The 22,484-nt window shown below is 46.9% G+C and overlaps 1 protein-coding gene across 10 annotated transcripts in view; it reads left to right on the plus strand.

The window, feature by feature from the left end:
- Positions 1-21,502, plus strand: part of LARGE1 (LARGE xylosyl- and glucuronyltransferase 1) — a 535,223-nt gene extending 513,721 nt beyond the window's left edge. For all 10 annotated transcript variants that reach the window (XM_058568473.1, XM_058568475.1, XM_058568472.1 and 7 more), the window contains 3 exons: positions 12,075-12,221; positions 17,397-17,592; positions 19,902-21,502. In XM_058568473.1, the coding sequence (XP_058424456.1) occupies positions 12,075-12,221; positions 17,397-17,592; positions 19,902-20,099 (541 nt within the window). In that variant the 3' untranslated portion in view covers positions 20,100-21,502. The remainder of the gene's footprint in view (positions 1-12,074; positions 12,222-17,396; positions 17,593-19,901) is intronic.
- Positions 21,503-22,484: the final 982 nt, after the last annotated feature.

Below are 22,484 nucleotides of genomic sequence, written 5' to 3' on the forward strand. Positions count from 1 at the left end.
GCCGCTCTATAAATATTTGTTGAATGAGTGCAGAAATCTGAACAAGGCCAGGTAGAGGTGGCACCAAGCAAGGCCACTGGCTTCCTGCCAAGGGACATTACCAGGTGGCATTTCCCTGGGTTAATTCATCATTTTAATTCCACTATTTCTATAACATTTAACATTTATTGAGCACTTACTGTGTGCCAAGCACTGTTACAAGCACTTTCGCATGGATTTTGTCATTTAACCTCACCTATAATTCATTTTACAGACGAGAGTGTTTGGGCTAAGTAACATGCTCACGGGCACGGCGTTACTAAGTGGATAACTAGTGTATCCTGGGCTTTTTCAAAGGCTTCTGTGCTTAACCTGTTTATCGATCCAGTTGCCTGATGGCCCCGCCTCCACCATCGTCATCATGGCCACGATCATTGTCGCGAGTTGTATTTATCAAGTGCGTTCTATGCGTTGGAGGACTGTCATACCTCTACATGAGATAAGCTATTTAATCCTCACAGAACCCCACAGCCCAGGTACTAGTACTATCCGCAGCTCACAGAGGGGAGAACTGGGGCACAAAGATGTAACTTGCTTGCGAGTACAAGCTGCTGAGTGTCTAGGTAGGACCTGCATCAGGGCAATCTGCTCCAGAGCTGCCATTCTCGTCACAGAGCTGTTGACTGCCCCTCCCCTGACCCACAGCCAGCATTTAACATGGTGCCAGCTCACAGAAAGCACTCCTGATGTTTAGCGATGATTGCTAACGGTAAACATTGGCAGGGCAATGGGGTCATTAAATAGGAGTGAATAGGAATGTAGGGGATTATAGGAGCGTGGCACCATAAACTATAGCTTTTCTCTAAAATTTGCCCCCAAAGCTCGTTCTCAGCTTCTCTTTCTTTCCTACCCCTCTCTGACTAACAGGTTCTGCCTCTGGATATGTTAATGCCTTCAATTTAGGAGCCACCAGATCTGGCTGGGGTCTGGGAGCCCTCCTGGCTCTCCAAATGACTGCCCGTCTCTGACTGGATCCATTATGTGTGTATTTTACGGTTACACTCTCTGTGGGCAGCCTTATCTCCCTCATATGCAAGTCCTTGCTGTTGTCCCCACACACCTCCTGGAAGCCTGTCCGCCAGGAACTCATTTCCTAGGCAACTATAATAGAATCCGAGCAAACCTTATTACCTGGCCTCCATGTTCGGGGATGGGAGGAAGGGACTAGGATGGGCTATGCAGGGTGTGCCTCCACAGTTATCAGCGCAGATAACAAGCACAGCTTAACTCAGCTCTTCCCTCCTCTCTGCCCTGAGGTAGGCGGCTAAGTGCTCAGAGGTGTTATTCAGATGATTTCCCATTGCTCTGGTTGAAAGCCACGCTTACATCTAGAACTACTGAAGCTAGGTAGTTTAAAGGTGTGTGGCGGGCAGCTGGAGGCAAGGGGGCTTCTCATAGCCTTGCACACGTGCACGTGCACACACACACACCCTTCCTTGCCCCACACTAGTTGATAACATCTGTGTCTGCATTAGCCCTGCCCCTCACCATCTGCCAGCTCGCTCATGGGTTCAGTTTGCTCCGTGCCCACACACTAGTTCTCGGGATAAGCTGCAATCAGAAAAGTATGGGTGAATCTCGGACCCATGCTTTTCTCTTCAAACAGGGATCACCCCAATGCCCATCTACTCCTTGTGAGCATCACAGGAGAATGTGCATGACCTACTGTCTGTGAAGGACCGAGGAAGGAAGAGACACATGGTTACAAGGGGCCTCCCAGGACCAGGAGCTGTGCTAAGCCCCTGACAGATGTTATCTTTTTGATGACAACCTAGTCGATGTTAAGTGCTTTTATTCCCATTATACAAGTGAGAAGATTAAAATGCAGAAGATAAATTTGCCCAAAGGTCCTATGTATTTTAAGTGGCAGAACTACGATTTCAACCCAGCTCTCTGTCATTTACAAAGGACCCTCTTTTATAGTACCATCCTCTCTCCTGCATATGACTACTACCGATTGATTCCTTCATTCCCTGTGCATTTATTGAGTGCCTACTCTGTGCTGGCACTCTGCTGGCGCTAGAAACAGAGCCATGAACGAGGCTCGTCCCTGACCTCAAGCCTGGCAAAGCTGATAGGTACATAAGCATGTCATCTGCGTGTTATTACCACCGCTGCCACCAGCCATCCCCAGTGAGCAAAGCAGTCCAGGATGAGTGAGCCCCAAAAAGATGCAGGTCCCTTGTCAAGGGGGACACGTCAAGGCCAGCAAAGGTGGACCAGGGAGGTGCAGAGGCAAGCTCCTCTCATTGGCTGTACACAGAGTGATGAGTGATGAGTTCTGGGGCTTCTGAAACAGACGTACACTCCAGCACAAGTTTCTTTGCCTCTTCCCATGCCCTCTTAATGTATCTTTCCTATGAGTGAGTCCCGGGGAACTTGTACAAGAACCGCTTGGACTTCTTGCTACTCAGGTTTGATTAAACAGTGGGATCTCTGACATTTGATGCTGTGGAGCTGGGCTGTGGAAATCCAGGGCTCTGAGAGCTGACAAGTCTTGTTCTCTCCTGGCATTCTGACAGCAGCCCCGGTGCCTTCAGCTCATGGTTCCCAGCGGTTTGTCACTTGTCTGCATTGGCCTCAGCCACTCATTGCACCGCCACAAAGAAATCAGCTCAGCCAATTCTGTTACGGGAGCAGAAGCTCACATGGGCAGAGATCGAGGATCCCCCCCTTCTGCTCAAGGAGTAGAGGCAACAAGAGGTACCTGAATGGTAACCAACATCGAGAGGGCTGATGCACAAAGCAATTACCCTGATCAAAGCTAGAGAGAGTGGGAAGATGCTCTCCAGAATTCTGGGATGGTGTTCTCAAGCTAAGAGCAGAGGGAGTCGTGATTAACACCAAATGCAGAGCGGAGTGAAGAAAGATGAGAATGGAGAAGTCTATTAGATTTGACAGTGATGGGGACATTTTTGACCTTGGCCAGATCCAAGGAGTCAATGGCAGACTATAGTAGTTTGAGAAGCTCATGGGCAGTAAGGAAGGAAATTGGCAGTGTAGGAGGCTCACTAAGCCAATAGGTCAGTGCACATGTCTCTGCGTTTCCAAAATGTAGTTAGCTGCTATGAGGTAGCGTCCTCCATGGGGATGAGATGGCCGTTAAAGGAGCATAAGCATGCAGACTGGAGCCTCCTGCCGTCTCCCTCCGTTCCATTCCTAACCACTCTCGCTACCAGCTGCCTTGATCCATGAACTCCAAGAAGCTCGTTGCTCCAGGTGCAGATTCACCATATCAACAGACTTGGCCCAAATAGATCCTGTGATTATTGATCTTTCCAGGTTTTTTCTAAGCTAGTGCAGCCTTAATTAAGACAATAATGATTATTATCATCATCTGATGATGATGGTAACTACTAGCTATTTATAAGGCAAATTACATAAACTCTCTGAGTTTTAATGTCTTCATTGGTAAGCTGGGAGCACTAGTACCTTTATCATAGGTTGCCATGATTGAAGAAGTAATGCATAGTGCTTGATACTGAATACACAAGCACTTTTTGTTATCATTATTGACCACCTACAATGTACCAGGCACGATCTAAGAAATTCAGTTTCCCCAAATCCTATATGCTTTCTTATTTCCAAAGCTTTGCAAATACGTAGAACCCCTCTGCTTCTTAGGCAGAACAGTGGTAGGAAGCTCTTCTTGACTCGGCACCAGGGAGCCCTACACTTTGAGCTCTGTAAGGACAAAGGTTATATCTGCTCATTCAGCTCTGGACCTAATATCTATGTCTGGCTTCATGAATATTCATTAATGAATATATTATCTTAGTTCTCTAAATAACCAAGTCTGTGAAGTATTTATTGTTATCAAGATAAGGAAACAAAAGCCCAGAGAGTTAAGAAAATTGCCCATGATTACACAATTAGTGAAGCGATGGAGTTAAGATAGAATCTACATCATCTGATTAAAACGACCATGCTTTTTCTCGCTCTTCACCCTCCCTTCAAACTGGCATCCCTTTGAAAGACATCCAGCCCTCAAACGTGTTGGGAAATGTGTGTTAGTTGGCTCCTCTTGAAACATCAGAATATCTGGCGACATTGATTCCATGATCCCACATGGCAGCCACGCAGCTGGACGTGAAGAGCACAAAGGTGCGAGGCGTGGACTCCCAGTTCATCCCGTCCCTTGCTCTGCTTCTCCCTTTGTCCCCCCAGCACTGAAGCCGGTGTCCCCCGCCATCCATCATCCTGCCCCCTCGGGCCCCGCAGCTGTCTGAGTTTGCTCCCTTCCCCCTCCAGTCTAGGCAGATCCAAACAGGAGATAATTCCAAAGCCACTTCTCCTTGTTTGAACGCCACTGTGCTGTCTCATTTCTGTTTACATCAGAAGTAGATTATTTTTCTAATTGTGCTTTCTAAAGATGACACCAACTTGGGTTGGCAATACCAAATCCACACCAAGTGAATGAGGAAGAATTTGTTTCAGGGAATTCTGAGTAGAATAGAACGCATAGGAGTAGAGACATAGGAGTTAGTTGATCCTTTGATGGAAACTTCAAATCCCGTTTTCAGGCAAGTTGTGACCATTTGTGGGCCCCGTAGAAGGGTCTAATTGGAAAACATGGGCTTCTTCTCCTAGCCCCTAGCTCATTGTTAAGCAGTAGATGTTAGTCATAGGGTTCTATTTATTTCCTCTCCTGGGGACCTCATGGGTCAGTTTTTCCAAATCTCGAATCACTTATGATGAAACCAGATGTTCTTTACAGCAAAGGTACTTATCTCACAAGGTGGTATATTTTTGCCATATTGTAAGGTTCCCACTTCTCGGTCCATTATCCTGGCCTCTCCAAACATCCCTGCTTCTGCCACTGTGGCCAGCCCCTATCTGGCCACCGGCGGGCATTCAGGATGGGGAACGAGGGACCAGCATGGTGACATGGCGATTCAGCCTGTCCTTGTGTTGACTTGGTTTGTTTCTGCAGAACGAGGGAGATCCTGCTCTAAATGGCCATTGCCCACACACCTGCCCATTAACTGGTCTTGGCTGGTACTTTAGGTCCTATTCCATGTGCCAGCAACCAAGGAAGAAGCCACCAGTGACCTCCACGTTGCCAAAATCTGACCATCAAGCGCGGTTCTCATCTTACTTGACTTCTCAGCAGCATTTGACTGCTGATGACTCCTCTTTGAGATGCATTTTTTTCTCTTGGCTTATAGAAATACGTCACTGTCTCCTGGTTGTTTTTCGACCTCATTCATCCCTCCCTGTAGTTCCCACTGCCAGCTACTTCTCTTCTCCTTCTCCCCTCACTCCCTTGGGGTTATTGTTCAGTCTCATGGCTTTAAATATATCTCCCACTGATCCCCAAAATGTCTCCACCTAGCCCTGTCTCTTGATTTCAAAACTCACATGTCCAACAGCCTCCTCAATGTCTCCGCTTTATTTTCTCATAAACGTCTCAAATGAACTGTTCAAAACCTAAGTCCTGATCTTCCCCAAAAAGTCTACTCCTCCATGCCAGTCGATGGCAACTCCAGCCTTCCTGTTCTGTAAACCAAGAGCCTTGGTTTATATGCCCCACATCCAGTGGATAAGGAAATCCTGTTGGCTCTAGTGCTAAGCCAGTTCTTATCTCCTTCACTATTACTATCCTGACCCAAGGTATCTTACCTATATTACCTCAAGGGCCTCCCCATTGATCTCCCCACTTCCACCTGTGCAGTACTACAGTCTGCCATCAACACAGCAGCCAGAGGGATTCTTTTAACATGGAAAACAGATCATCTCACTCCCGAGGTCAGAGTTCCCCTGTGGCTCCCCATCTCACCAAGAGTAAAATCCCAAGACCTTTGTGTTAGTTTCCTCTGGCTGCTATAACAAATTCCACAAACGTGGTGGCTTAAAACAGCACAAATGTATGATCTTTCAGATCTAGAGGTCCACACTCTGGAAAGAGTCTTACAGGGCTGAAATCAAGGTGTTGGCAGGGCTGCATTTCCTGGTGACTGTAGGGGAGAATCTGTTTTCTTGACTTCTAGGGGCCACCCACATTCTTTGGCTCATGGCCGCATCACTCCAACCTCTACTTCCATCATCTCGTCTCCTCTGACACTAACCCTCCTGCCTCCCTCTTATAAGGACCCTTACAGTTACATTGTATCCACCCAGACAATCCAGGATAAGCTTCCCATCTCAACCTCTTTCACTTAATCACATCTGCAAAGTCCCTTTTGCCCTGTGAGGTAACATAGCCACAGGTTTCTGGGATTAGGACATGGATATCTTTGGGGGGGAATGTTCTTTTGCCCACCACCGCCTTCAGTGATCTACAAGGCCTGTATGATCTGCAGCACTCCCTCTCTCCCCCATTGCCTCCTGCCCCATTTCTAGGTGGCCTCCCTGTCCCTTACTGCGCTGTTGTCATTAAGGCCTTTGCACTGACTGTTTCTTCAGCCCAGAAAGCTCTTGCCCTAGATCACCACATGACCTGCTCCCTCACCTACTCCAGGTGTTTGCTTAAATATCCCCTTCTCCATGAGGGAGGCCTGTCTGGACCACCCTATTTAAAATTTCAGCCCATTTCCCCCTTCTGGCATTGCTGATGCCCCTTAGCCAGCTCCATTCTCTCACAGCAATTCTCACTTTCTGACATACTATGTAATTAGTGTTCTTATTATCTGTCTCCCTCTCCACTATGTCGTCTGCATGAGAGCAGGAGTTCCTGCCTGTTCTGTTTACTGATGGATCCCAAGTGCTTACACCGTGCCTGGCATGTGGTGGAATGAGTGAGGACATGAAAAAATGAAGGAATAAAGTGGTAAAGTCGGTTCTGGCAGGACCTTGGACGGTGGGGAAAGGCCAGCGTTGGCGCCAGCCTTGGGGACCACAGTCAAGCTGGCACGAGAAGATGGGCAGGCAGTCCTAATCACGGCCAGTATGTGTGGAGTGCTTATTCTCTGCCGGGCAGTTTAAGCACGTTACATATGGGGACTCATTTGATCCTCACAAACACCATCTGAGATTAATGCTGTCATCACCATCCCCATCCTCACAGATACAGAAACTGTGGAACGGAGAGGTGAGGTACTCAGCCGGGATGCAAACCTCAGCAGCCTGGCCCCAGAGCTCTCATCTTTACCTGCGATGAGAGGCAGTTGTAAGAGCCATGCGGTGCATCCTTGTTCCTTATTTCTCTGAGACATTTTCCCATAAGCTCTTCAAGCCGGGCACCTGGGCTGTTTCCCTGGTGACAGAGACTTGCCTCCAGGGTAAAGGATGGAGTTAAAAAGACAGAGCAAGAGAGGCAGGGGGTTGTGTGTGTGCATTTGTGTGTATGTATGTGTACACGTGTGTACACGCACGATCCACCGCCAGGATCAGTCAGTCTTGGGGTTTGGTAATTTTAAACACCAGGAAGCCCATCTACCAAACACCCTTCCGTGCTGTTTCTTTGACTTAATGCTGAGCCCCGTGAAAGCCTACAGTCTCTGCCCGCTTCCTCCCTTAGGTTGGCGTAAGAAGCCTCGCTACTCACTCACGTTGTCTCCCCCGCTCACAAGCTTCACCAGGTGGGAGCAAAACAGGCTATGAGCTATTCGCATACTGAAGCCAGTTGAGAGGAGAGGCTGGGGGAAGAGGATGCACAGTAGGGGACACTGGGGGACTTTGAAGATGGACACTGCCCAGCTCACAGTTTTCCCTCTGGTCGGCTCCGCCAGACTGGAAGGGGGTGAACTTACCATCAGGAACACCTGAATTGTCTTTGACATGAAGAGCGACTCCGAGTTGGCTGGAGACTGAGATCTAATAAACTCTGTTTCCATAAACAAGCAGCCTAGCAAGCCAAAAATCTATCCTGGCTGTAAGCAATCTGTTGCCTTTTCTGAATCCTCTGCCCTCGCCCATGCTCTTGCTACAGGCCCACCAGTAAGCTGAGCCCGAAAGGGGAAGGGGGCTCATTTGTTAATCAGTTATTCTAAGTCAGGCCCCGTGTCAGGCTCTGGAGTCAATATTTAATTTCATCCTCACGGCAACCCTGGTTGATGAGAGAGAAGCGTTGTCATCTCCGTTTTACAGATGGGGAACCTGTGACCAGGAGTAGTTGAGCATCGTGCCCAGGGTCTTAAGAGAGAGTGGCAGGCAGGATTGGAACCTGATGCTGGCTGGCTCTAGGTCACTTGTATTTGCTGCATTCTTCGTTATACCAGCAGAGTTCTGAATTACTTCAGTAGATACCTAAGGTTTCTTTTAAGAGTTCCTCAGTCCAAAAATGTTGTGATAGGTTTGTGAATATTTTTGAAGGGGTCTTGGACAAGAAGCAAGGACAGTGTATCAATCAGGACTCTTCAGAGAAACAGAACCAATAGGATGGTTGGAGGGATAGATAGTTATTTTAAGGAATTGTGGGGACTAACAAGTCTGAAATCCACAAGACAGGCCAGCAGACTGGAAACTCAGGCAGGATTTCTAAGTTACAATCTTGAGGCAGAATTCCTTCTTTTCCAGGAAAGTTGGTTTTTGCTCTTAAGGCCTTCAACTGATTAGATGGGGCCCACCCACATTATTGACAGTAATTAAAGCCAACTGATTATTAATGTTAATTACATCCATAAAATACTTTTACAGCAACATCTAGATGCGTGTTTGACCAGACAGCTGGGCACCATACCGTAACCTAGTTGACACATAAAATGAACCATCACAGGCAGCAACCATCATGTATTCAGTGCTTAATATGTGCCAGGCATTGCACCAAGCACTTCCACATGCACTTGTGCTTTCCCTCATCAGAATATTTAACAAGAGCATGACCTTTGAGATTCAGAATGGTTAAAGTGACTTGCCCAACAGGAGGAGTGGAGTCAGAGCTAGAAACCAGGTTTGTCTGATTGCTACTACACCAGACTGCCTTCCAGAGTCTTCAATTTTAATCAGCTAGGTTTAGCAATCTAAGAGGGATGAATGAAGAGAGCCAAAGTCACTCAGGTTGTCAGGGCTGGCTCCAGACGTCAGGTCCCTTGGCTCCTATTCCTGCCTTCTCACCTCACCATACCCCACTCTGTTCCCAGAAGATGTTGCATTTGAAACACTCCATCCCCTGCAGGACTCACTTTCCAGATAAATGGTGGCAGCAAATCATGTAACCCTAGGTGGTCGGCACGTACTAACAGGACACAGTGCAGAAGAGCCCAGGCTACCACTGCCATCTCAATGAGAGATGTGCTCAGAATCGGTACCCTGAAACCACTTTATTGCCGAAACAACTTCATCATGAGACCCATTCAGGACATGAGTGTGGAAACCTCCTCGAACTGAGTCTGAAGTGGACCTGTCTGGTGACAAATCCATCTTTGTGGCAGTTTGTGTGTCCGTGAGATTAAAGGGAACTTGTAGGAAGTGCTCCCGAATCTGATGCTCTGTATGCGGAGGGAAAGAAGGCTTGCTAGGACTCCATTTTGTGAGGCGTGCTGCTTCCTGGGTCTGCTTACTCTGGGCCTTTTGCAATATATTGGTCAGGGTTGTTTGGTTGCAAGCAACAGAAACCAATGGTAGGCAGCTTAATTAAAATGAAAAGAAATCAAAGGAAAACAAGACAAAAAACAGTTGAGTGGCATTTCTTATGGAATCAAAGTAGAATCTGGAAAACCAATCCTGGAGATCATAATTAACCCGGGCAGCTCTGAGCCCCTCTGCAGCAGCAGTTCAGAAGCCTCTAGAGTGCTGTCTTGACATTAGTGCAAGTCAGGTCTTTGTTTTCCAATCTCTGCATCTCTGTTAAAATTACCAAGAGAGAAACTGATTTGCTCAGCTTGACTCAAGTGTTGACCCCAGAACACTCTGCCCTGGCCAGGGCTTCATGTAGGGCAGCATAGCTCTGGGAGCTGCCCCTGTGTGCAGGGGCTGTGAGAGGAGGGATCATCTTTGAGCAGGGTGCTCCAAGAAGTGGCTACGATACTAACTGTGATAGTGGTAGTAGTTTGAGGCTTACATGGATAGAGACATCCACGTTTATAGATCTCTGTATCTGCTGTGTGTGTGTGTGTACACTTGGCCCATTCTCTTCATAGTTCAGCCCTCCTAGCCTCCCACTCTATTTCCATAGCATTCATATCTTAAAACAACTGCAATCTTGGGCTTCAGCATCCTGAGACATTTAAGACAAGGATGTAAGTACCAGGCGGGAAGTGACTTTGGCTGTTTTGTTCACTCTGTGTCTCCAAGTGCCCAGCCTGGGCCCTGGCCCACAGTAGATGCTCAGTGATGGGTGAATGAGCAGCAACCACCCCTCAGTGCTGGGACCCTCTCTTCCTCCTCCCTGGTGGTTCCAGGGGCTTTGCCATCTGGTGGCTCCAAGGATATTCCATAGACCCACAGGTCCCTTCCCCGACACCCAGAATCAATAGATAAGGTAACACCTTTCCTGGAGGAAAGGTGATGAGCCCCAGCTCTGCCTGTGTCTAATGTAGGATTGATACAAATGCCTGGCCATAGATGAGGGAATCTTGGGTGTTGAAAACTATGAAGTCATTGTTCAGAGAGACAAAGGGGGAGAGGAATGCAGGCCAGAACAGGCTGACTCAGACCTCTGGTCCTCCAATTGACTAAGTATAGCTCACCCAGATTCTATCTTGGTGTCATCCTTTATGAATCTCCCCTGAAATAGTGACATGAGGGCCATTTACCATTTGGTATATCGTTAACGTGAGCATAATTATGAAGAGTGAACTACAAATGATATTCAGAGGATTCCAGTCCATCTCTCAACTGTCCCCTCTGCAGTGGGAACTGGTGAGACCCCTTAGTCAAGGGTGGTTTCCGAGAGCTGTCCTTATTCTGACCTGGTCCAGAGTCCCCGTCATCAATCATTGGTACTAAACCCGGCTGATGTCCTTCTTGCATTGCCGCTCTGCTCTTGTCCTACCCCGGCCTGGGCTGACGTAGTTACTTCGGGTAACATGACTATTCTTTGCAGACCAGCCTTAGTCTCTGTTTATGCGCAGGTTCAAATTTTTGTTGAGTGCAGTGACTTTACTAATACAGCAGTAAGCAGTTGTACTGCTACAGAGGGCTGCTTCTCCCAGTATTTTGCAAAATGCCTTTCAATGCCTCGCATTACCCCCAGGGAGACTGCTTTCTCTATTTCAGAGATAACAAGCAGATGGTCCATGCTGGCACCGAGACCTAAGGGTCAGCGGTCTGAGCAGGAGGCCAGAGTGAGGTAGCAAGGTCATGGCCAAAAGAAATCACAGAAGATCAAGCCAGGGAGTCACGATAGCACTGGTGTGTTATAGTGGCCATTTGTTACTACAAGCAATGTGCCAGGTGTGCCAAACAGTGTTTATATTACCTTGTTCATTCTCCACAGCAGCTCCAGGAGGGAGATGTTCTTGCCCCATTTTAGGGAGGAGGAACCTGAGGTAGTGAGAAGCTAAATTACTTGCCCAGTAAGGCAAGACTCATAAAGTGACAGAGCCAGGATTCAAATCCCATCTGTGTTCATTACAAGCCTCATGCTCTATGGCCCTCTCCAGACCTTTCTCCCTTTCTGAGTGATGGTCACAGAGCCAGGAACTGGCAGATAAATCCAGAAGGGTAGGAGCTGGGTCTCAGAGGAGCAGAGCAGAAGGCCAGGCTCAGAGGCAGGAGTGAGTGGGAGGATGGAGAACTTTCCACCAGTAGGTGGGATACCAGCGCTCTGCTGTAATGGGTGCTGGCTGCATGGGTGGGTCTAGCTGGTTTAAAGGCTCGGGGTCTGAGGAGTGACAGAGATGGGACCTGGAAATGCCCAGGTTAGTGATTCTTTTGTCAGCTTTGTGTCCAGCTGTTCCCCTGTGGGCAGCTGTGCAGTAGGAGTGTGTGGCCAGCCTGGTGGACCCGGCAGGCTGGGCTCCAACCCCTGTGACTCCTCGGAGACCGGCCTTCTGCACTTGGCTCTGACAGTCGCACGCACTGCGAAAGGGCGGAAGAGTCCCCCAGCCCCTCCTGTCTGGCCCACCCTCCAATTGTCTCCAAGAAGACTCTGCTCTCTGGCCCAGGGGCAGCAGTTCTAACTCTGGATCCCTCTGCCTGCCCTCCCCTTTCAGGAAGTCTGTCATCCAGCTTGACCTCGCCAACACCAAGAAAGCGATGATCGTCCCCGCCTTCGAGACGCTGCGCTACCGGCTCTCGTTCCCCAAGTCAAAAGCGGAGTTGCTGTCAATGCTGGACATGGGGACTCTCTTCACATTCAGGTGAGGAGCCCGCACTGCTGGCCCCTGGGGGTGCCCACAGGCCTTCTTGCTCCTGGAAGACCCAGACGCCAAAGCTCTGGGCCCAGAAGTTCATTGCTAGCCTTAGGCCATTTTAAGGCCAAAAAAAGCACCACTGCCTTAGAATATTCTTTCTCTTCTCACTTGCCAGGTACTTACTTTGTGCATGGGTGAGAGACATCACATATCCAGATGGAAGGGTAGGAATTTGGGTGGGGAGTTCATCAGTTGAGGCTCCTGGTCTGCATTCTCTCTTTCAATTGCTTGTTCATTCATTCATTTGGTAAGTGGGTTGCATCCTGTTAGCACCATGGCCTCTGTTTCCCTTTTCCTATTTTTGTGACTGGTCTGTTCTCCGAGGTCCTCAGGCCTGGGATAGGCAGCAGTAGCTTCAACAACCAAAGTCATTAAGGTGACTTCAAGGTTGGGCACAGCAGATATGGAAGCTGACTTTCCTGTTGCCCAAGTGACCGTTTCAAATGAACCCCTCATTTTCCTGATTTCCCAGGCCCCTGAGTCCTGCAGGAACATCCCTCGGGAGCTACACTCCCACCTGTCCAAAATGCCCAGGGAGTCTGTATGACTGCCCCAGCACGAATGGGTTCCGTCTTCCGGGACAGGCCTCCGCATTAAGTGTAGCACCCCTTGGGAAGTAGGGTCCTGCCCGGTCTCTTGAAGAGCAGTCTGAAGAGGGCACCGTTGCTTCCGTACGCTCCTATTTTAAAGAGAGGCCTCCATTTCAAACAATGCAAGAATGGCCAACACTTCCTTAGAGCTAAAAAACATACGTTTTTAGGCAATCTGATTTTTATTGAAAAGATTGTAACAGTAACTGAGGTTTTCATACTACTATTAAGTTACTATAAATTTCTAGAAGGTTTTCTCAAGCAAACTTTATTGTGTGAAAATAACTTTATGAGATAGGGTATTGATTCAACAACTCGGAGAGTATCCCTTTTCACATTTTATACGGGTAAAGAAACTGAGGAGTGGAGGGGTCCTAATGGAACCAGGACTAAAACTCCAGCCTTCTTCCTCTATCCAGAGTTCTGGAAAGTGACCTGAAAGAGTTAATCGCCCCACAAACCAATCCTTCTTTGTTTTTGGAAAGAAATAATAATTATCATTTATTGAGTGCTTAACATGTGCCAGGCACCGTGATCTGCTCATTTAATCCTTACAACAAATCCATGAGGCAGGTACTGTTATCCCCATTTTGCAGATGAAAAAAACTGAGGCACTGAGAGGCTAAATAATGTGCCGAAGGACATACAGCAGGTATATGGCAGAGCCTGGGTTCAGCCCATGTCTGAGGAACCACAGAGCTCTGAACAAAATACCACTGGACCACTGATCACAAGTCCTGAATTTTCTTACCAATCAGTGTTTGAAGATGTAGGGAAAAATTGAGACTCTGAGACCAAACCTCCGTCTGAGTCTCCCGCAGACGCCATAGCCTGGTGGCTGAACACCTGGCAAGTTTCCAAGGCCTCCTTCCTTCTGTCTTCATCCCCAGGTGATTTAAGAACTCATTTCAAGGCCAAGTCTGTAGGCCTGAGAGCTGGGGTGTGTCCATCATTGCTGCTCTGGCCAATAGCTTGCAAGCTACCATGCCAAGTGCTAAATTAGAGACCTCCCCTCCGAGAAATTACATTTGTCACCTTCCCTCCAAATGACGAACTTTTAAGCCTCCTGGCAGCTGAACCTGCTGCCCACTGCACTTGGCATGAGAAATTGTCCACACCCCTACTAATCCTCTAGGGCAGCCATTCTCAGAGTGTGGTCCTGGGACCAGTAGCATCAGCATCCCCTGGGAAGTTGTTAGCAATGCAAAGTCTCAAGCCCCATTTCAGACCTACTGGATCAGAAACTCTGGGGGTGGAACCCAGTGATCTGACTGTCAAAAAATAGTCTTCCAGGGGATTCTGATACACATTCGAGTTTGAGAACCACTGCTCAAAGCCAAGTGCCCCAAATCTCTTCAAAGTTGCATCCTACAAGGTGCACCCAGGACACCTCTCTCATCACTGATTTTTTTTTGGAGGCTACCTAGTGTTGCTGGTCTCAGAGAGCAAGCCTTGGAGTCCTCTGTCTACTGGTCTGAGAGTAGGTTCCTTGGGCATTTTCAGGCCGTGCCTTATTTTAATGACAGGTCAGCTGTAACTTCACCATGTTCTGTGCTGACCAGCCACTCGACATGCTGTCCGTCTTCCGGGCTGAGCGAATGGAAGCTGCCTCCCCACCCAGGGGAACAGAACTGACCCAGCTATCCCTGGACTCCCCCTCTCTTTTTCCTTCTTTTTCACATTATAATAGGCAGAGAGTTTAGATTCTAAAGATGGAGGACAAAGAAGATGGCTGTCAATGCATTGATGTCGCTGAGAATAAGACCACCATGAATTACAAAAAAGTGGAAATAATAAGGAGACTATCTTCATTTTTTGAGGAATTACTGTATATCAGTCACTGCTCTAAGTACTTTATGTGAATTAATCCACATAATTGTCATGAATCCATGAAGTACGTATTATTAGGATCTCTGTTTTACCAAGAGAGGGAAGCAAAGGTACAGGGGGGTTCAGTAAGTTCTCTGCACCTGTTGAGTGACAGAATTCAAAGCCAGACAGGCTGGTTCCAGAACCAGTGTTTTTAGCCACCTCGTTACGCCACCGGTTAGGGAAGTAACATTTATTGAACACCTGGGTGGCAGCACTGTGCCAGGCTCTTTACAAACATTTTCTCATTCAAGCTCCTCGCGGTTGAACAAGGTATTCTTTTCCCCAGTGGACACACAAGAGGAGAGTAAAGCCTGGTTTAAATGCTTCGTTGTATGAGGTCCACAGCTCTTAAGCAGAGGAGACGGTATTTGAACCCTGGTGCAGTGCAGTGGCTCCACGGTGCTGTGCTTTGAACCGAATACACGTTCACAGCCGTTGGTTGCGCTGGGCCAGTTCCGTCAGAGGTGTCAAATGTTAAGACTGCCTGTTCCACAAGTTTGCAAATGGGAAATCAGCTCCTTCCAGCCTGCCTTTTGAATTAGTCCTGACATCTTGCACTATCCCGCCTTCTCATACTCCGTTGAAGTGGCATTACTCCACCTTTCGTTTTTCTTGCACTCAAGTGAATTGGGTTTTGGTGGGGGTTGCTGAATTGGTGGAGCCGGAGATTCAAGTCCCTGCCTTCCCCCAGCGTGGCTATCTCACCCAACAACACAACTTACTGAAAGTCCACCCGTTGGCCAACACCCATTCAGCCACACCGGACGGTTCCCTGCGGGTCCGGGGGAACTCCAGCCTCGGTGGTGAAGGAGCAAAATAAAGAAGCAGCCACATCCCCAACTGGAGGGCTCCGCTAGCTGCATTGAACACTTACTCAAAACTCACTTGTTTTGAGAGCCTTCCCTGAAGCAGAGATGGAACCCAGGACTACAAGCTCCTTTCTCCCTATAGCTAAATTGTTGGGTTCCCATCCTTCCCTCTTGCTTTCATTTTATGAAACTTTTCTTTCTAGAATGTTCTTTTTCCCTAATCCACTTCTCTTGGGCCCTGTCTGCTGCTTCACTAGATTTCCAGCCTCCTGCCATCTCTTTGTAGCTTCCAGAGGCATATTCCTGCCCCACTAACTGGCTTCTGTCTTAGGTGCCTCTCAAGTTTTTAGATTATTCATTAATTCAACTTAGTGTACCATCATTGACTAATTGCTCTATGTATAGGCCAGAGAGTGTGAGTGACAGTGACATATAAGAGACATAACCCAGCATAGTGGTTAAGGGTCCTGGCCCTTGAGCCAGGCTGCTTAAGTTTGAATCCCAGCTCCACCACTTACTATTTGTAACTTGATATTAGGTAAGTTATAAGAATTTAAAACTATAGGTACAATATTTGCAACGTAACCAGTATATGATAAGTACTTAATAAATATTAGCTTATTATCATTATTGTTTTGTGTATTCATTTTCTATTGCTGTATAACAAATTACCACAAATCTAGAAGCTCAGAACAATACAAATTATCTCTCAGTCTCTGAGGGTCAGAGGTCCGGGCATAGAATGGCTGGATTCTCTGCTCAGGGTCTCACTGGGCTGAGATCAAGGTGTGGACAAGACTGCAGTTCTCCTCCAGAGCCTGTGGTCCTCCTCCAGGATCACTGGTTGTTGGCAGAATTCCTTTCCTTATGACTGTAGGACTGAGGTCACCGTTTTCCTGCTGGTTCTTTGCCCTCTGGCCCCCATACACAGCTCACATATGGCTCTTTGCTTTCTTCCAAACCCAGATCTAAAGGTTCACGTGATTAGGTCAGGCCCGCCTCAATAATCTCCCTTTTAAATAATCCAAAGTCAACTGATTAGAAATTTTAATTACATCTACAAAAATCCCTTTTGCCGTATAATGTAAGATGATGACAGGAGTGAACCCCCAGGTTCTGCCTCAAGGGGGAGACATTATGCAAGGGCAGGGTCACTGAGGGTCATTTTAGACTTCTGCCTTCCACAGTGGCCTCTGGTAGGAATAACTCTGGTACAGACTAACCTGCAGTTCCGTATAAATGATACAGAGCACTCCAGGAGTTCACTTACCCTTTCATAGTGAGAGTCTCCTCGTTAGCGAAGGATGTAGATAACCAACTAGATTTGTTTCTTAGAGCTGCCATAACAAAATACACAAACTGGGTGACTTAAAACAACAGAAATTTGTTCTCTCACCGTTCTGGGGGCCAGAAGTCCAAAATCAAGGTGTTGGCAGGTCCTTGCTTCCTCGAAAGGCTCTGGGGAAGAATCTTTCCTTGTCTCTTTCTAGCTTCTGGTGACTGTTGGCATGTGTGTGCATCACTTCAATCTCTGCCTCTGTCTTCACATGGCATTCTCCCTGTGTGTCTCTGTATCCAAATTTCCCTCTTCTATAAGGACACCAGTCTTTGGATTAGAGCCCACCCTAATCCACTGTGACCTCATCTTGTTTACGTCTGCAAAGACCCTCTTTGCACACAGGTCCCATTCACAGGTACTGGCAGTTAGCACTTGAACGTATCTTTTTGGGGGACACAGTTCAACCCACAGCAAGGACTTTGTCAGCATATAACTTTTCTTCCTCCAAATCAGCAGTGTTTGGAAACTCAGTTCCTTCCCTCCCCCGATGGCTTTTCTCCACGTGTCCCAGGTACCATGTCTGGACGAAAGGCCACGCACCCACAAACTTCGCCAAGTGGCGGACCGCCACCACGCCTTACCGGGTTGAGTGGGAGGCTGATTTTGAGCCATACGTCGTTGTGAGACGGGACTGCCCTGAGTATGACCGGAGGTTTGTGGGCTTTGGCTGGAACAAGGTGGCTCATATCATGGAACTGGATGCACAGGTGAGAAGAATGGGACATCATGGACCTGGTGCTGGGGGTTAGGGGTTAGGGAGGAGAGACGTAGATCTTACAGCTGAAAGGGGACCTTGGAGATAAGAAAACAGAGACCTAAGAGAGAACAAGACGTGTTCAGGGACCTAGAGTCAGGATGTGGCAGTACTAATTCTCGGGGCTATTGATTCCCAAACCATTCCTCTTTCTTCTACCGTTGGGTGAGAGTTGGGTTCCTGGCCAGGACCCAGGCAAATGGGAGTGTGCTGTAACAAACCATTTCACTCCCTCATCCTCACTCAACCCAGTGATGAAGACGAGCAAGTGATGCCCATTCATCACTTTGCTTGTGAGTCATATAATTGACACATGGCATTCTAGGAGTTCCGTATAAATGACACAAAGCATACAGCTAATTGTTCCACACTATAACTAAAAGAGTGATGATTTTTAGGCTGTATTTAGTCATGAAACCTTTTCATTCATTCAACTAATACTTACTGAACACCTGCTTCAAAAGGAATCTCCTGCAGAATTCTAATAGGTTAAACCAAGGGTCTGAAAATTTTTCTGTGAAGGACCAGATAATAAATTTGGGGGGCTTGGTGGGGCCTACAGGTCTCCTTTTCAACCACTCAACTCTGCTATTGTAATTCAGGTATAGACAGTATCTAAACAAATGGGCGTGGCTGTGTTCCAATAAAACTTGATTTACAAAAACATGCAGTGGCCAGACATGCCGCAGTTTATCGACTCCTGTGTTAAACAAACAAAAGCAGAGTTATCTGGTTAAGTTAGAGAGGGATGCCTGGCCCCCTCAACCCCACCCTTTTTTCTCTTTGTATGCTCTTCTCCAAGGCACCTCCTCATAGAGCACCTCAAATTCAGGTTGGATGCTCAGTGCTGGCTGGCTGCCCTGAGTGGTCCCAGGTGGTTTTAATAAACATCTAGGGTTGTGAACCACTGATGTAGATAGAAGGTTACAGAATAGTGTCCATATTTAACAGTAGAAAGCGTGGCCTTTAGTATCTGTTTTTTCAATAATACTTGGAGATGGGGCAGTGCTGCTCACAGACAGAAATGTTTAGTCTGCCTTAGCTTCTGCTTGAAAGAAAAGGAATGTTGTAATATTCATGCTTCCAGCAATGTGGTCAGGTGAACTGGTTCAAATAAAGTTAATTTTCCAGCACCAAAATCTGGGCTGTTTGTTTTCAACAGTTTTGACAGTACTCTTGAAAATTTGGTGCACATTTTTTTTTCTTTGCCAATAGCACATGCCAAACATAATTTTACCCTTTCCAGGGATTTAAGGAAATAATGAGTAGACACCTGACAGGTAATCCAGCCACACCTGTAGGGGCTAGTGGTGTTGGTAGGGTTCTCCGTCTCCACGTGGAATGTCCCAGACAGCTAAGCTCTGGGAGTCACTGTATTACCTTTTCATGATTTTTCTCACTCCTTCCTCACCATCAGCTGTCATTTTTTGCTGCTGTCAGTATTCCTCCGTCTGTAACAGCTACCTTTCCCATCCTTATGTTCCCTTTCTGAGGTTATTCTGATCTGCTCTGAGCCTGGAAACTGATGACCCAAGTTTATCAGACACTATGTCCAAAATCAGAGCACATAGATTCTGAGTGGAGGTGTGCTAGGTTCTCCTTTGGGTTATGTGTCCTAAATTTGTGTCACCTATTTTGGCTATTTGGAGACCTTTTATTTTTGGTCTGAGTTTTTGTCTATATTCTGCCAAGTGGAGGATACCATATGATGCTGTGACTTGTAATAAGGTTATATAGGTGAGAGTTTTGTTCTCGATGAGCTTCAGTCCAGTGGAACCTTTTTTTTTCCGTTATTTCTTTTTGTCCCCTCTTTTTGTACTGATCTATTGAGTCTGTCAGATCTCATCAAGCCCTACAAGAAATCACATAAACAGATGTCATTTAATTGAGCAAGAGAATCTCTCATGGCTTACGTCATTCTCGAGCAACCACATGGGTGTGTGCTCACATTTATCAAGAACCTTTTATGGGCCATGAGCTCTGCCCAGCACTATCCATACATTACTGGTCATCTTTTAAGGTAGGTATTATTCCTTTCACTTTATAGGTGAGAAAACAAAGGCTCAGAGAAGTCCAAGGTCATGGAAACAGCCCTGAACCATCCTTCTCCACCATGGTTGTGCTCTCCATGGTGCTGCCCTGCTTGTTGGTGTCATCCCCCACTTCATTCCTTCACTTAGCCATTCGATCATCCACTTGGGCATTCATCATACGTCACTGAAGGTTCTTGCAGGTACTCACACTGCTCTTATCTTCCTCCAGGAATATGAATTCATCGTGCTCCCCAACGCCTACATGATCCATATGCCTCATGCCCCCAGCTTCGACATCACCAAGTTCCGGTCCAACAAGCAATACCGCATCTGTCTCAAAACCCTGAAAGAGGAGTTTCAGCAGGACATGTCCCGCCGCTATGGCTTTGCCGCCCTCAAGTATCTCACGGCCGAGAACAACAGCTAGCACCAAGAAGCCCACGGCTAGGGGGAGACATTCTCAAAGGGGAGAGCCACTTGCTGTTGGGGGCCCAGCCTTCAAACTCAAAATTGAGCACTGCTTTTTTGGTTTGTTTTTATCTGTTTCTTTGGCCCAACAGAGCTGCCCTATTACAGAGATCTGGGACAAGGATCCAACCAGCCCCTCTCTGCTCCACGACCTGGCATCCCCAGGGTGTGGAAAAATTGCTCATCTACACAGTCTCTTCAAGAATGGGACATTCTTGGAGGAGTGAGAGCAAGCAAAGGGGTTGGCCCACCACAAAGCCACACAACCAAGCCGGGCTTCGGGATGTTCTCATTGCTTTTTAAGAAAGGGAAGTCAGGGTGCTGGGGGTTAGCCATCCCAGGAAATAAAAGCAAAAATGCCTCTTCATTCAGAAGAAGCTTTCTTCTTTTCCCTGCAATCCAGCTGGGCATCCAAGGGGAGGGCAAAACCAATGATCAGAACCAACCATTTGGAAAAACCCAATGGGGACGTTGTACCTGGTGGGACCTGGAGGTGGAATTGGTTGGTTCTTTATCCTCAAGGTCACTCTTGTTTTGTTTTGACTTGTTTTTGTGTTGGGGGATTTGATTTGTTTTTGGTCTGGAAATCCAAAATAGAAAATCGGATCTTTTAAGGCTCTGGAGGAAAAATCAGGTCCACAACCCACATCCCTGTATGAGCAGTGGTCCAGCAAGGAGCACAAGAGTCTTCAGCCAATATCTAAGCGTGGGCAGCTTCCTTCAGGACTGTCTGAGGCCCCCATGACCTCGAATTCCCAATCTCCAGAATCCAGGGGCTAGGGGGCTGCAGAAACACGAAGACCAACTGCTTTACAGCCGGTCACATTTTCTATTGGCAGTGACTGATTCATGGGGAAAGGGCTTTGAAGGGACTGTTTCTGTGCACACGAAAGGTACGAACCTCGCAGGCCTTTAGAAGAACTGGAATCATCCATGGGAGCCCAATTCTGAAGACTCACATGTCCCTTCCAAGACCTTCAGGAAGAGCATGTTGGGTTCCTCTGTGTTCACACCCACTTCGCTGCAGCTGGGACGAGGTCACGACCTCAGGTTCCCTGTGGGACCTGTCCAAGGGTAGAGGCAAGCACCTTCACCATTGCACAGATTGAGGAGACACTGGACTTTTTACCCATTTTCTTGAATCTTCAATATTAATGTTGTGTTTACATTGATGAGAACAAGAGTCATGCCCTACTCTCTACTGGGCTGTTTGTTCTGAGTTGCAATGTGGCCGAGAATGCTGCATTCCATAAAGGAGTACAGACTGTTTCTTCCCATTCCCCTCCCACTCTTGTAAGAAGCTGCCGAGACACACTTCAGTGTAGAAAGCAAAATCGATAAACGACAACTTTACATTTTGTGTGCTCTCGTTTTATTTTTCTCATCATTTAAACTTGCATCTTTTTTTTCTCCTGGCCTGAGGTTAGATCTCTCTTTATCCTCTGTCAAGGCATCTTCACATTTTCCATTTAGCTTCTGTCTCAGCACTGAAGCCAGATGTTTTATATACCAGATGTGGGCTAGCAAGGTAAACCATGGTAATCAACAAAGTGAACACCCCCGCCCTTTGTCCTGGTGGTCATATGAAACCCTGCAGCCATCTGGTTTATGAGACCCCTCAATATGTTATGTCTCTAGTGGATCTTTCACTCAAATTTATGGAAACATTTAGGAAAACTGTTAGGACTAATCTTCACACGGGTGTAGATAAGATTGTGTGTGTGTGTGCATATATATATGCATATATGTGTACGTATATACATACATATATTACATATATATAGCATATATGCAGCCTTTATATTACAAAAGTAATACATGAATACTGTAAAAAAGTAAGACATTACAAAAGTAATGTTCATGTTAAAGTCTCCTTTCTCCTTCCAGCTCACAAAAACTTATTGTGTGCATCTCTTTCCAATTCCTATATTCAGTGACATCATATTTGCAGCTTGAAATCAGCCATGATGGGAGTATTAACACCATGGAAATTGGAAAATACCACAAATCAGGGTACACCACCCCAAGAGCTGGTTGTTAAACATTTACCAGCACACCACTGCGTTTTTCTCTCCTTTATATACAACACACATGCACTCAAAATTTCTCTTCCTTCTCTAGAGAAGACCGCTGTTAATAGATGTGTTGATACAGTGTTTGAATTAATCATTACCAGCTACTTGAGACAAATGAAAATGTACCAGTAGCACTGGTTCCTCAATGTTAAATATCAATATTTAATTCTCTAAATCCTTTTATTTTTTTAATTTTTCATGGCATCTGAATCATGCCCAGCCACCTTGCCTTCACTTGTGTTTCTATGGGTATAATAGTGACCATATAA

Source organism: Diceros bicornis, chromosome 25 (assembly GCF_020826845.1).
Source record: "Diceros bicornis minor isolate mBicDic1 chromosome 25, mDicBic1.mat.cur, whole genome shotgun sequence".
Lineage (NCBI taxonomy): Eukaryota > Metazoa > Chordata > Mammalia > Perissodactyla > Rhinocerotidae > Diceros > Diceros bicornis.